The sequence below is a fragment of the Oncorhynchus clarkii genome, chromosome 15 (assembly GCF_045791955.1).
Source record: "Oncorhynchus clarkii lewisi isolate Uvic-CL-2024 chromosome 15, UVic_Ocla_1.0, whole genome shotgun sequence".
NCBI lineage: Eukaryota > Metazoa > Chordata > Actinopteri > Salmoniformes > Salmonidae > Oncorhynchus > Oncorhynchus clarkii.
The window spans coordinates 35670842-35686920 of NC_092161.1; the positions used below are offsets into that span (position 1 = coordinate 35670842).

The 16079-nt window shown below is 40.2% G+C and overlaps 1 protein-coding gene across 1 annotated transcript in view; it reads left to right on the plus strand.

The window, feature by feature from the left end:
* The window catches only part of LOC139366789 (cadherin-10-like), a 44070-nt gene that overhangs the window by 20436 nt on the left and 7555 nt on the right, over positions 1-16079 (plus strand). The window contains exons 2-9 of the mRNA XM_071104497.1: positions 5757-6051; positions 8087-8206; positions 8819-8986; positions 9617-9804; positions 10949-11208; positions 12370-12506; positions 12866-12987; positions 13080-13188. Coding sequence (XP_070960598.1) covers positions 5757-6051; positions 8087-8206; positions 8819-8986; positions 9617-9804; positions 10949-11208; positions 12370-12506; positions 12866-12987; positions 13080-13188 — 1399 coding nt within the window. The remainder of the gene's footprint in view (positions 1-5756; positions 6052-8086; positions 8207-8818; positions 8987-9616; positions 9805-10948; positions 11209-12369; positions 12507-12865; positions 12988-13079; positions 13189-16079) is intronic.

Consider the following 16079-nt stretch of genomic DNA (forward strand, 5'->3'; position numbering starts at 1 on the left):
TCCACGCATGCATACTGGTAATCTGTCTGGCCCCGTGTGAATTTTGACCTATTTAATGGTCTTGCTCACATCGGCTACAGAGAGCGTGAGCAGACAGTCGTCCAGAACAGCTGGTGCTCTTAAGAATGCTTCAGTGTTGCTTGACTCGAAGCAAGCTTAAAAGGCCCTTAGCTCGTCTGGTAGGCTTGCGTCACTGTGCAGCTCACTGCATGGTTTCCCCTTGCTGTCCGTAATAGTTTTCAAGCCCTGCCACATCCGATGAGAGTCAGAGCCGGTGTTGTAGGATTCAATCTTAGTCCTGTATTTACGCTTTGCCTGTTTGATGGTTCGTCTGAGAGCATAGTGGGATTTCTTATAAGCGTCCAGATTAGTGTCCCTTTCCTTGAAAGCTGCAGCTCTAGCCTTCAGCTCGGTGCGGATGTTGCCTGTATTCCATGGCTTCTGGTTGGGATATATACTGTACGTACAGTCACTGTGGCGACGACGTCCTCAATGCACTTATTGATGAAGCCGGTGACTGAGGTGGTATATTCGTCAATGCCATTGGATGAATCACGGAACAAATGCCAGTCTGTGCTAGCAAAAAAACAATCCTGTAGCATAGAATCCGCTTCATCTGGCCCATTCCATATTGAGCGAGTCACTGGTTCTTTCTGTTTTAGTTTTTGCTTGTAACAGGAGTCAGAAGGATAGAATTATGGTCAGATTTGCCAAATGGAGGGCGAGGGAGATCTTGGTATGCGTCTCTGTGTGTGGAGTAAAAGTGGTCTATAGTTTATCTTCTGGTTGCACATGTGACATGCTGGTAAAGCAGATTTATGTTTGCCTGCATTAAAGTCCCTGGCCACTAGGAGCACCACTTCTGTATGACCATTTTCTTGTTTGCTTATGGCCTTATACAGCTTGTTGACTGTGGTCTTAGTGCCAGCATCGGTTTGTGTTGGTAAATAGACGGCTACGAATAATATAGATGTGAACTCTCTTGGTAGATAGTGGGGTCTACAGCTTATCATGAGGTTGCCTACCTCAGATGAGCAATACCTCAAGACTTCTTTAAAATTAGACATTGTGCACCAGCAGTTATTGACAAATAGACACCCCTCCCCACCCCTCGTCTTACCAGACTTAGATGCTCTGTCCTACCAATGCACGGAGAAGCTGACCAGTTCTATATTATCCATGTCGTCGTTTAGCCATGTCTCGGTGAATCATAAGATATTGCAGTTTTTAATGTCCCGTGGGTAGGATAGTCTTAATCATATATTGTTCAATTTGTTTTCCAATGATTGCACGTTTTCCAATAATACGGAGGGTAGTGGTGGTTTACCTACTCGCCGGCAAATTCTTACAAGGCTCCCCACCCTCCCCTGCTCTTTTCTCTGTGTTTTCTTCAAGCGGATGACAGGGATTTGGGCCTTGTCTCGACAAAGCAGTATATAATTTGCGTTGGACTCATTAAACAAAAAATCTTTGTCCAGTTCAAGGTGAGTAATCGCTGTTCTGATATCCAGAAGCTGTTTTCGGTCATAAGAGACGGTAGCAGAAACATTATGTACAAAATGAATTACAAACAATGCGAAAAAACAGACAAAGTAGCACAGTTGGTTAGGAGCCCATGAAACTGCAGCCATCCACTCCGGTGCCATCATCATCATAGCAGGTAGCATGAGTGTGTTGCTGACATTTGGCAAAGATACCCTGCCTGCCACAGAGGATCAGTCCGAGGGTAACTTAGCTTCATGGTTAAGGCTTATGTTCCTCCTACGATGCCATGTTGTAATTGCCATCGATATGAAGATTTTGCGGCTGTGTTGGTGACAGTGTAAGACGTGGGAGGATTTTGTGGGGAAGAATCATACTTTTTAAAAACATGTCTGGGACTGTGGAAAGTTGCTCCAATTGTGTTGCGGATCATGTGGAGGGTTATTGGGGAGGTATCAAGCATCCATTGAAGAACAATTGGCTGAGGTTGTGTAGAGTTCACACCATGAACTGTTCAGTATCGATGGCTATCTATAAAGTTTAATTGTATATATGTAGAGGTGTGGTGCTTGCAGGGCAGGCTTACAATGTTCAATTTGTTTAATAACCCATGCCTCTCACTTGAGATCTATACAATCATTCATTGACATTTTACTTCAACATTTGTCAGAAAGTGCTTAACAGTACCCATCCTATACCTCCAAAAAGCAAGCAGGAAGCACAGTGGCAAGGAAACACTTCCTAGAAGAACAAGATGGCGCCAGAGGAGATGGCCGCCGTTTTACGGTCTCCTAACCAATTGTGTTATTATGTGGTTTTGTTCGTGATATTTGTAAATTATTTTGTACGTAATGTTTCTGCAAACGTATATTACGGCAGAAAAGAGCTTCTGGATATCAGGACAGCAATCACTCACCTCGGATTAGACAAAGATTTCTTCAACAACAACAACAACAACAACATGCCGGACTCACACGATATTCTCCAAACACCCCACATGGCAGACATCTCAATTATTCTCAAAAGGAAGCGACGCAGAGGACGAAGAGCCAGATGCCTCGTCCGGACCCGCAGAAGGCGAGTGGGAAAGCTGCCGTTACTGTCAATACTACTCGCCAACGTGCAATCATTGGACGATAAACTAGACGAGGTACGATCACGAATATCCTACCAACGGGACATCAAAAACTGTAATATCCTATGTTTCACGGAATCGTGACTGAATGACGACATGAATATTCAGCTAGCGGGATATATGCTGCACCGGCAGGATAGAACAGCACACTCTGGTAAGATGAGGGGAGGTGGGGGGGGTGGTCCTTGTGCCCAACAACACAACGGCAACCTGCAACCTAGCCATGAAGTGCTTTGAAAGGCTGGTAATGGCTCACATTAACAACAGTATCCCAGAAACCCTAGACCCACTCCAATTTGCATACCGCCCTAACAGATCCACAGATGATGCAATCTCTATTGCACTCCACACTGCCCTTTCCCACCTCGACAAAAGGAACACTTGTGTGAGACTGCTATTCATTGACTACAGCTCAGCGTTCAACACCATAGTACCCTCAAAGCTCATCACTAAGCTAAGGAACCTGGGACTAAACACCTCCCTCTGCAACTGGATCCTGGACTTCCTGATGGGCCGCCCCCAGGTGGTGAGGGTTGGTAGCAACACTGGAGCTCCCCAGGGTTGCGTGCTCGGTCCCCTCCTGTACTCCTTGTTCACTAATGACTGCATGGCCAGGCACGACTCCAACACCATCATTAAGTTTGCAGATGACACAACAGTGACAATGAGACAGCCTATAGGGAGGAGGTCAGAGACCTAGCCGGGTGGTGCCAGACTAACAACCTATCCCTCAGCGTAACCAAGACTAAGGAGATGATTGTGGACTACAGGAAAAGGAGCACCCAGCACGTCCCCATTCTCATCGAAGGGGCTGTAGAGGAGCTGGTTGAGAGTTTCAAATTCCGTGGTGTCCACATCAACGACAAACTAGAATGGTCCAAACACACCAAAACAGTCATTAAGAGGGCACGACAAAGCCTATTCCTCCTCAGGAAACTAAAAAGATTTGTCATTGGTCCTGAGATCCTCAAAAAGTTCTACAGCTGCAACATCGAGAGCATCCTAACCGGTTGCATCACTGCCTGGTGCAAATTGCTTGGCCTCCGACCGCAAGGCACTTCAGAGAGTAGTGCGTAAGGCCCAGTACATCACTGGGGCAAAGCTGCCTGCCATCCAGGACCTCTACACCAGGCGGTGTCAGAGGAAGGCCCTAAAAATTGTCAAAGACCCCAGCCACCCCAGTCATAGACTGTTTTCTCTACTACCGCATGGCAAGCGGTACCAGAGTGCCAAGTCTAGGACTAAAAGGCTTCTCAACAGTTTTTACCCCCAAGCTATAAGTCTCCTGAACAGGTAACCAAATGGTTACCCAGACTATTTTCATTGTGTCCCCCCCCCCAGCCCCTCTTTTACGCTGCTGCTCCTCTCTGTTTATCTTATATGCATATTCACTTTAACTATACATTCATGTACATACAACCTCAATTGGCCCGAAAACCAGTGCCCCCGCACATTGGCTAACCGGGCTATCTGCATTGTGTCTCACCACCCGCCAACCCCTCTTTTTACACTACTGCTACTCTCTGTTCATCATATATGCATAGTCACTTTAACCATACCTACATGTACATACTACCTCAATAAGCCTGACTAACCGGTGTCTGTATATAGCCTTGCTACTCTTATTTTCAAATGTCTTTTTAATGTTGTTTTATTTCTTTACTTACCTACACACCCACATACCTTTTTCGCACAATTGGTTAGAGCCTGTAAGTAAGAATTTCACCTGTTGTCTTCGGCGCACATGACAAATAAACTTTTATTTGATTTGAGAAGGAGGAAACCTCATGAAAACTCACTCAGAGGGGGAGGAGGGGGTCATCCATGCTGTAGGCCTACACAGTATGGTTACATGCAAGTGCAAAGGCCAGTATCTTTAAGAATGAAGTAACCATTCAGCTAAACAAATAGCCCATAAAATATGAAACAAGTCTTCTCATTCTGTCATCCAATCTCCTTAGAAATCTTTATTTTTGGATCTGCCCTGAAGGCAACGTCGCAGACGGAAGACATTAGGGAGCTAAATGGATTTAGAGTCAAAGTGACATGATTTTATGCTACTTGGCATATGGTATCAGATTGAGCTTCTGTCTATTTTTGGTCTTCAACCAAAGTCTTGAATTATGGAATTATGAAAATAAGCTTGGTCTGTGCTTTGTGACTGTTGATGCTTCAAGGAAAAGTTGTTGCAAAAATCATTCCAATCAAGGTTTTGCCTTTTGCTGTAGGATATTTTTCCCCTACGTTTATTTTGTTTTTTACCTGGCCACAGGAAAGGAAGGAATCGTCCTGCATGATTCCTGTTTTTTTCCCCCCGTATGATTCCTGTAGGACTTGTTTGTAAGGGGTAGTTCTTGTTACAGTATTGGTGTCTGTGTTGTAACATGAAATACATGACACCTCAAGGGTTGTCCGTTTGAAATTGTCTGTTTGAAATTGCCCACAGAATATAACTATTTTGATCAGACAGGGACATCCTGCTTTAGAAATGACCACTTCAGGGGGCAGTCACAATCAGGATAAGAAGTATTGCAATCAATTTGAAGGACACACTTTAAGCAGACACTCATGTTCCTAAGAAACAGCTGGAATACAATATTCTAGATGAGAGTTCTGTGCCAAACATGAAACATGTTTAGAGCAGTCTCTGAGAAACCGTATGTTTTTATTTTTGTGTCATTTAACGGGTGGAATGTAAGGTCCATGCAAGAACCATACAAGATACAAACAATAACCATTTTCATTAGAGCAGTCTGTGAGCTACTATTCTTGTTTTTCCATTTCTCAAATATACAGATGAATTAAACAATTCTGAGGGATGGTGATTGGTAGCCAATAGTAAATAAATAGCTGAAATCAAATATCTGTGGATTGAATGTATCCAAGGACAATATTGTGAGCTTAAGATCTCAAGCTCATGATCGCAAGATATAAAGTATGACTATCTGTCCTGAGAGACTAATGGAAGGCAGATGTAAAGTTTTAATGGCACATTTGAAGTTGAATCTGTTCTTTACGTAAACCTGCCAACTGTATTTGTTATTTTATTTTTATGTACATTTCACATTTCCTGACTAACACTGAATGCTCTCTCCATCTCAAATAAAAACTCTTACACAGCTTTTCTCTCTATCCACAGCTGCACTCGAATATGGACAGAGGCGATGGTAACGTGAAGTACATTCTCACTGGAGAAGGGGTGGGAAGCTTGTTTTTAATAGACGAGAACTCAGGTGACATTCACGCCACTAAGAGGTTGGACAGGGAGGAGAGGGCCATATACACACTCCACGCTAAGGTGGTGGACAAGAGGACCAATGAGACACTGGAGGCTGATACTGAATTTAACATCAAGATCCACGACATCAACGACAATGAGCCAAAGTTCTCTAAAGACCTTTATTTCGCCAGTGTCCCAGAGATGTCTGACGTAGGTGAGTAAGTTGGTCCTCTTGTGATGCTTTATTTCTGTGGAGAAATGTGAATGACAATTCTTTCTTAAACCTATATAGTTCACAGAGGCAGAGATAAGCAATGAACTGCATATCAATCAAATCATGTCATTCACACGACAATATAATAATAGTGGAAGGTTGAAATTGAAGCTATCATTAAAGTGAAGGTTTTGCTTCATCACACTCAAATTAATTCAGATAATATAGATTAACCAGTAGGCATGAATACCAACAAAGCTTTAAAAATGCACACAGGAGAACTGGAATCAATTTCAAATCATGAGCCTACAAATTAATAGAAAGTGTAATCACCATTGAATTAAAACTTACTTGCCAATATGAAAAATAATGGTTCTCTATTGTGTTCACATAATAATTGAATTGCTGACTGACTCCAGAGAGAGGATGTTGCGGTTAAAACATCCAGCATTGGTAATATGCATTGAATACATGTCTTTCTGTGAGGTAACCAACCACTATTTATTGAAGATCAGACTCAACAAGCTCTGGGTTGGACACTGTGAAAAGGTGTACTGTATAAGTAAAAGTTGTACAGTAAAAGCACTGTAAACCACTTGTGCTAACAGGCAGACTTCCATCAAAGGTTGATGCTTCCAGTTTCTATTTGTCTGTTAATTCATTCATTAATCCATCCATTTCTTCCAATCATTATTTCATTAATTTGTTATTCATTCATTCATACATACCCTCGGTAATGTTAGAGTGATGCATTTATCATGGGATTTCTTGTGTGTGAAGTGCATAGCCATTACCAAATCATTGGTCACGGTCACCAATGCTTCACCAAACAGATGAACAAACTGCCCATGGTTGTATCCCAAATGGCACTCTGTCCCTAGTGCACTTCTTTTGACCAGGGCCCATAGGGATGCATCCCATGTGTTTAGAGGGTGCAAACTCGTTTGTCAGAGCAGGCATCTGTGAAGAGTCAGCAGGCCCTTTCATATTCTCATTGCAGACAGCTGTTCCTGCAGTCATTAGTATGCTTGAAGATAGTCAGACTTAGCCAGGACATTACAGAGGTCTCCAGAATGCCAAGGACAAATGTGTTCCAAATGGCACCCTATTCCCTATAGTGCACTACATAGGGAATAGGATGTCACTTGGCATGCCACCATAATCTGAGCAGTGGCTAGACAATGTAAGTACAACAAAGAGCTACGAACCCACACTCTAGGGGCTAGTTTCCCAGACATAGATTAAGACTAGTCTTGGACTAAGTGGCACTTTCAATGGAGAATATCAGTTGTCTAGGTCTGTATCTGGGAAACCAGCCCCTAGAGGCTTAGTATTAGAACAAGAATGACATTTTTGCCCCCCAAAATGTAAAACTGTACTATTGTTCACCCTTAGCAGAGCTTGAATCATTTCAGCTCAATTTACGTCCCTTTCATAGATGACTATTATGCATTCCGTGGAATTTTTTGGGGGGGAATTTATTATTTTTAGCTATATTTATAATGACAAGAGCTGTGTGTTGTTCATATTTCCCTAGGCAAGGTTAACTAGGTACTGTGCAACATAAATTACAAGGCCTCACACAACTTCTACCTCCCTTTGAGCTGGATCGCATTTCAAATTATTTTGTAAAATGCTATTGTGCTTATAATTACTTTATTATATGCATGCTAGATCATTCCTAGTAATTGCTCTGTATAGCTATGTACATTTTCGTGAATGTATGGATGTGCATTAGCGAGTAGACTGTTGGGCCAATAACTGGGAAAAATATGTTGATGTACCCTTGAGCAAGGCACTTAACACTAATTGTTCCAGGGTCGCCGTTAATAATGGCAGACCATGGCCGTGCACCACTCTCCGAGGGTATCTCAGGGAGAGTTGGGATATGCAAGAAACACATTTCCAATTATATGCTAATACACACTTGTACATGTGTGAAATAGGACAAATAGAAGCATCCACCAAATTATATAATTTGTGCATTATCTATACTTTGCTATGTATTGTAAGTTCTCTATCTTCTCCTCCACAGGCACATCAGTTATTCAAGTCACCGCGACAGATGCTGATGATCAAACATATGGGAACAGTGCCAAGCTTGTGTACAGTATTCTACAGGGTCAACCATATTTCTCAGTGGATTCAGACAATGGTAATCTAATCACAACACCCACAATGGGCATGCAAACACTTGAAAGAAGCCATCATGTGTGTATATTATCTCTCCTCCTCTACTCTGCAAACAGAGACCCAACAGCACTCAGTATGGGGTGTTTGTTTAGGGAATGATGAGTGAGTTGAACTTATTCATGGTTTTCCTCTCTATCTCTATGTTAGTCAGATGGCACCTGGAAAGGATATTTTAATAGTGGGTGAATACAATGGCTGCTGTGAACTCAATGGCTTGGTGTGTTAATATACACTCTTAGGGTTCATTGGCTGTCCCCATAGGATAACCCTTTTCAGTGTCAGGGTTCCATGTACAACCCTCTGAGGAAAGGGTTCTGCATGGAACCAAAAAGGTTCTACCTGGAACGAAAAAGGGTTTTCCTATGAGGACAGCCGAACTTTACAGTAGTGTTCGGCTTTTGATACCTTCTTTTGATAACTACAACATTCTTGTGATATATTGCACATATTCTATTGAGGACTGGCAATTCAAATGTATTTACTCTAAATTAAGTAGATATTGTCCTTGTAAATTATTTTAATCTCAAGTTAAACCTGACCAGTCATATTGATAATAGTCTATTTTCTCATTCAGGCACGATTAGAACAGCCCTGCCTAACATGGACAGGGAGACCAAGGAGAACTACCAGGTTGTGATCCAGGCTAAAGATATGGCTGGCCAGATGGGTGGGTTATCAGGGACCACCACAGTCAGCATTACCCTCTCTGATGAGAATGACAGCCCACCGCGATTTGCTAACCGTAAGAGACCTTCTCTCTTCTCATCGTTGTTGATATTCTGTTTTTCGTGCAGACAAAAAGTGCTGTACATGTATGTGCTCTCTTTTCGCTATCACTGTGCAACTTTTTTTTAAACTGAGACGACAATTGTTAATCTGGCATGCATCGACGATATCCTGTGAGCTCTTTCTTAAGTCAGTGTTGGTTTGACCTCTGTCAAAAGTTGGTTTTGAGTAATGGGTTATGACGTAACTAATAACCCATTTACTACAATTATGCTGAAACTTCATCAGTTAAAAGGCAGATATTGTGCTATGTACGTAGCCTACGGGTAGGACTGGCATCAGAGTCGAAAAGGGAACAATCTGTACATAATAATCCTTTCTGAAGGAGTCCCACAACTAATGACAAAACAAACCGGAACATTTCCACACAAGACAAACTCTATAAAAAATCTGCGCTACTTAATTGAAGCTGAAAGTGGAGTACCTTTTATATATAATTCTCCCCCAGGAGACGTAGATTAACAAACATTTAAAAATACACATCAAATCACATCGTCCCAGAGTGCAAAGAATCTGGGGGAGAAAAATCCGGTGCTTATTCTGTTTCTATTCAATTCTTTTTATCGTATTTTCTTCTTCTCCCCAGATACGTTTCGTCTGAGCACTCTGGAGTCGGCTGAAGTAGGAGCAGCCATAGGTCGGATCAAGGCTAACGATGCGGACGTGGGGCGGAATGCTGAGATGCAGTATAGCATCGTCGACCGAGACGGACAGGATATGTTCACGATCATCTCCGACCAAAACACACAGGAGGGCGTTATCAGGGTAAAAAAGGTAGGCCCTAAACTTCCAGTACAATGTTCTCATGTTTTAATTGCTTATGACCCAACTGCTTCAAATCACAAGATACCACTTTGTGTATATAGTTATCCTCTCTCTAAACCAAACCCATCTTCTATTATTATCATCTTCATGAAAGTACTTAATCCTGTTCACTGTCAAGAGACCCTTATTCCTTCTGGGAATTTGTATAAAGAGTCTTTGAGACTTTTGAAATCCAGGTTTAGCTTTTCTTTTCTTAGCCAGGGCCATACTTTTCAGAGCCTCTGCCAATTATGCAAATTGGAGAGCCTAAGTGAAAAGAAGACGGTGCGTACATACTGTATATATAGGCTCAGATTAAAAATGACACCCTGATAGCAGTCCTTTATATCTAAAGGTGTGCAAATAAAATCATAAATACAGTAGGTATAAAGAAACTCATAGATACAGTAGGCATAAAGAAACTCATAGATACAGTAGGTATAAAGAAACTCATAGATACAGTAGGCATAAAGAAACTCATAGATACAGTAGGTATAAAGAAACTCATAGATACAGTAGGTATAAAGAAACTCATAGATAACAGTAGGTATAAAGAAACTCATAGATACAGTAGGTATAAAGAAACTCATAGATACAGTAGATATAAAGAAACTAATAGATACAGTAGGTATAAAGAAACTCATAGATACAGTAGATATAAAGAAACTCATAGATACAGTAGGTATAAAGAAACTCATAGATACAGTAGGTATAAAGAAACTCATAGATACAGTAGGTATAAAGAAACTCATAGATACAGTAGGTATAAAGAAACTCATAGATACAGTAGATATAAAGAAACTCATAGATACAGTAGGTATAAAGAAACTCATAGATACAGTAGGTATAAAGAAACTCATAGATACAGTAGGTATAAAGAAACTCATAGATACAGTAGGTATAAAGAAACTCATAGATACAGTAGGTATAAAGCTGTAAGGAGATAAGTAGTGGAGCTCCGCTTTACTTTACTCATTCACTAGTTTTTATTTCAACCAATAATCGACCAAGTTTATCAATTTAAGCATCAACTTTCAGTTTACTTTCAGTTATGATAGTAAATTAATTCTATTGAATAATTATTGATGGTTTATCTTTTTCATTTTCTTCATAGCAACTGGATTATGAGAAACAAAGGACGTACTCATTCAAAGTGGAGGTGACTAACACCTATCTGGACCCCAGGTTCATGTACAGTCCAAACCCTCCTTTCAAAGATGACGCCATGGTGAGGGTGACGATAGAGGATGTGGATGAGCCGCCAGTGTTTAGCAGGAACCCTTATATCATTGAGGTGCACGAGGACACAGCCTCTGGCAGCTTTGTTGGTGTGGTGTCTGCCAGGGACCCCGATGCTGACAACAACTCAGTCAAGTAAGTAATTGTGTCTGCATGTCAAATTGCACCCTATTCCCTAATGCAGTGCACTTCTTTTGGCCAGGCCCATCAGGTGTCTTGTCAAGAGTGCACCATATAGGTTATATGGTGCCAGTTAAGACTCAGACCGTACATTGAACTGATCTGGCTCAGCATCTTTGTTATAAATTCATATAATCCACAGGGTTTCATTGGTTGATTGACTACATGTAGTTGGTTGATTAGTTGACTTACTGATTGTTTATAGATGTTCCCTCGCTGAATAAAGCTGTTTTAATTTAGGTCATTTGATTGTTTCATAACCTAATGGACTATTATGGTGTAAGAAACAAAGAATAAAAGGTAGCAATAGAAATAAACAATTCCTGGTGTGGTAATAAGTCTATAACAACCATTACATTTTTGGATGTGGAAATGTGGTTCGCTTTGCTAATCGAATCCATCAGTGTATCCGAGTGTCGGTGTGGAGAGAGGGTGGTTGGAAGAAAAGCAAATTATTGATGGGTCCCTCCTTGTTGACCGTACTGTGAAGAGAATACAGACACTGTTAATTTCCACAGAATTATGTAAGCTAGCCCAGTGTGGTAGCGGCACAAAGTCAAAGAGCCTAATTTGCTCTATCGATTCACACTGCGCTGTTCCACACATATGGCGCCTGTCTGTCTGTGTATTTGTCTGTTTGTTGTCTCTCTGTGTATCTACCTGCCCATCTGTCTGTCTGCCCGTTCCATCTATCCGTCCGTCCGTCTGTCTCTCTCTCCAACATGGAGACATGCCAGTCTCTGCTCGTGCAGCACAATGAGGAATGTCAGTCGAATATATAAGTTGACAATGATAAATGAGACAGCGGTATATCAGTACTCATTATTTCCTGACAAAGGAAATAGAAGGAGAGGAATGATATATACTGTGCGGGCCAACATTAGGTGATTTGTAGTGTATTTTTTAATAGACTCCTATGTTATTATGCTCTAACATAATGAATGATATTGATGGAATTTATCACAGGAGACAAGAACTACAGCTTTATGTCTGGGGCAAAACATAATGTCCATATGATTAATTTGATTTGAATCATGTCTCGATTAATATGGGTAAATTAAAATGAGGGACAGTTTTACACAATCAAACATGATGTATTTCTATTACTCTATGCAGATACTCCATTGACCGCCATACCGATTTGGAGAGACTGTTCAACATTGATTCTGTTAACGGCACCATTACAACACTGAAAGGCCTCGACAGGGAGATGTCAAAATGGCATAACATCTCTGTTGTTGCAACTGAAATAAGTAAGATAAACATCCTATTTTTATTACTTTTTTGGCAAAAAATATTGTGCATGTTTGTTAAATTCTGTGGCCTTTGTTATTACACAAATTGTTGATGCTAGAGGCATTTATGCACTTTTGATAATAGACAAAGACACATAAATGGGATGCAAAAGCTGCACATGTTCACATATGCCTAGTTAAATAAAAAATGTACAAATCTGCATATGTTCCACCCACCTGGTGTCCCAGGTCTAAATCAGTCCCTTATTAGAGGGGAAGACATTTGTAAAAGCAGCGGAACTGGCTTCAAGGTCCAGATTTCAATTTGAGGGGTCTACTGTATGCGCCTGTTAACACACTTCAAACATCTTGTTTAGGTAACCCTCGCCAAACCACTCGAGTCCCAGTGTTCATCAAGGTCCTGGACGTTAACGACAATGCACCTGAATTTGCCATGTATTACGAGACATTTGTCTGTGAAAATGTCCAATCAGGACAGGTAAAGTAGACATCATAATACTAAGAATGTTGAGGAAAAGCCTGAAGAAAGTACATATGTTTTTGAATGCCTTTTTGTTTCACTATCCACAGCTGATTCAGACGATAAGTGCAGTTGACACAGATGAGCCCCTTGTTGGACATAAGTTTGTCTTCAGCATAAGCTCCTCCAATCCAAACTTCACTATCGTTGACAATGAAGGTAAACGTTAGCCTTCTGTAATTTATTGACTAGTAGCATTTACAAGTAATGAATGATGCTTTGTATCTGGCCATTATCTGTTCATACTGTTCACTGCAAAACAATGTCTTGTAATTCTTGTAGTGCAATACTGGCAGCACATTTCTGTTATTTGATATAGATATGTCAAGACTTATTTGTCATTTGGATATCAATGGCCTGAAGTACCTATATTTTATTTTGAAATAGTTTAATTCACTCAAGTATCTTGTATTTTCAAGTTTAAACATAGATTTAAAAAAAAAGTTTTATTGAATATCCGAAACATACAATATACTTGCAGTGAAGCCGCTCAACAACTACATCATACCAGTCATCAAACAGATTCCCATTCAGAGAGACACACAGAAGCATACAGGGTCAATGCCCTGCTCACATGAACCACCCCACAGTTCCCCGATAGCTGTCTCTCAACCATTCAAGACCACTCCCACAGTCCCCCCCAGGAAGAAAAATAAAAACTAAATGTAATTCCATTCCCCACCCCCCAAGAACCCCCCAATGCACCAACAACCAAGAGAATAAACTAAAGAGAAAAAGGAAAAGACAGAAGAAAACAGCAAACAACAATGCAAAAATAAAAATAAAACATTTAAAACAAAGGACAACTAAAATCATAACAGCAATGCCAACTGTATGTGTTTTTGTGCATGTCTGGCACTATTATATGTATGTGTGTGTTCTTGTATGTGTTTATTTGAATGAGAGTGTGTGTATATGCATGTGTACAAACACATGCACGGCATCAGTCTCAGGCAAACGGCATTAGTTGTAAAAACACTGCCCCTCAGTGTCATTCAAATGTACTTTTTATATTGTTTTATTTCGAATTTGTATTACTTTTATCTATTATTATTACTTTGACCCTCATGCCAACTTGTCTCCAATTCCAATTCCACATCCCAACCCTCAGTTTTCCTCAGCCCATCCCATCTATCTCTTTAAACATAGACTTGCAGGTAGTCTGCTTAATTACAACAACATACACAGTAACAGTAACATCATTTTTTACTTGCCACAGTGTTACATTCATATGCTCTTTTTATCTACCTTAGTTTAATGAACTGATTGCAAGTTGCTCTGGATAAGAGTGTCTGCTAAATGACCAAAATGTACATGTAAATATAAACACTTGCAAAGCACAATGCGGGTATTATTCTAATGAGCTCTGACTGCAAATAAGGCCACATTTTATTAAAATATAAAATCATTTGAGAGTGGAAGTCATTAGAATAATACCAAGCAGGGTGCTTTGCAAATTTTTATTTTCACATTTTGGTCGTTTAGCATACACTCTTGTCCAGACGTTCTTACAGTCAATGCATTAAACGAAGGTTGATAAATAAACACATATCACAGTCATAGCAAGTAAAACATCTCTGTAGCCATTACTGAGGATGCTGTAGTAGTTAATAATACATTGCTCTTCAAGATTCTATGTATTTGTTGAAAGATACGTTTTGATGTATCTTTGCCCACCTCTGGATAGTGACAAGTGAGTTATTCTAATATTCACAGTAATTTACCACCAGTGTTCTTTAAGTTAATACGGATTTGACACTTTTTCTCAATTTTCACCTAAATTACATACCCAAATCTAACTGCCTGTAGCTCAGGACCTGAAGCAAGGATATGCATATTCTTGATTCCATTGAAAATAAACACTTTGAAGTTTGTAGAAATGTGAAAGGAATGTAGGAGAATATAACACATTAGATCTGGTAAAATATATAAAAATATATTTTTTTTGTTGTACCGTCATCTTTGAAATGCAAGAAAAAGGCCATCATGTATTATTCCAGCCCAGGCGTAATTTAGATTTTGGCCACTAGATGGTAGCAGTGTATGTGGAAAGTTTTAGACAGATTCAATGAACTATTGCATATCTGTTCAAAATGTTGTATCAAGACTGCCCAAATGTGCCTAATTGGTTTATTAATACATTTTCAAGTTCATAATTGTGCACTATCCTCAAACAATAGCATAGTATTCTTTCACTATAATAGCTACTGTAAATTGGACAGTGCAGTTAGAGTAACATCTATTTAAGCTTTCTGCCTATATCAGTCTGTGTCCTGGGAAATGTTTTTGCTACTTACAACCTCATGCTAATCCCCCCATATCCTACATTGGCTCAACCGTCCCGCGGGGGGACATCGATCCCGTAGAGGTTAAAGTAATATCAGAGCCATGCTACAGTAAAATACTGTAAGATGTGACTACTATATGAAAGTAAGTGCTACTTTAATCATAATATTAGTGTTTTACAGTAACTACATGGGATTGGTGCAAGCAGTTTGTCTGCTAGATATTTGCAATTACAGCATATGTATGATTATTAGTTGTTTTATATCACGTGTACTTCTAGAGGCCTAAACAGATGCTTCCAAAGTTGCAATGAGCACAATGCAAAACAGACAAAAATACAGTGCCTTGCAAAAGTATTCATCCCCCTTGGCGTTTTTCCTATTTTTTGCATTACAACCTGTAATTTAAATTGATTTTTATTTGCATTTCATGTAATGGACATACACAAAATAAAAAAATGACATGTTTAAAAAAAATTACAAAATAAAAACCGGGAAAGTGGTGTGTGCATATGTATTCACCACCTTTGCCCATAAATAAGATCTGGTGCAACCAATTACCTTCAGAAGTCACATAATTTGTTAAATAAAGTCCAACTGTGTGCAATCTATGTATCACATGATCTGTCACATGATCTGAATATGTATACACCTGTTCTGAAAGGCCCCCAGAGTCTGCAACACAACTAAGCAAGGGGCACCACCGAGCAAGAGGCCCCATGAAGACCAAGGGGCTCTCTAAACAGGTCAGGGACAAAGTTGTGG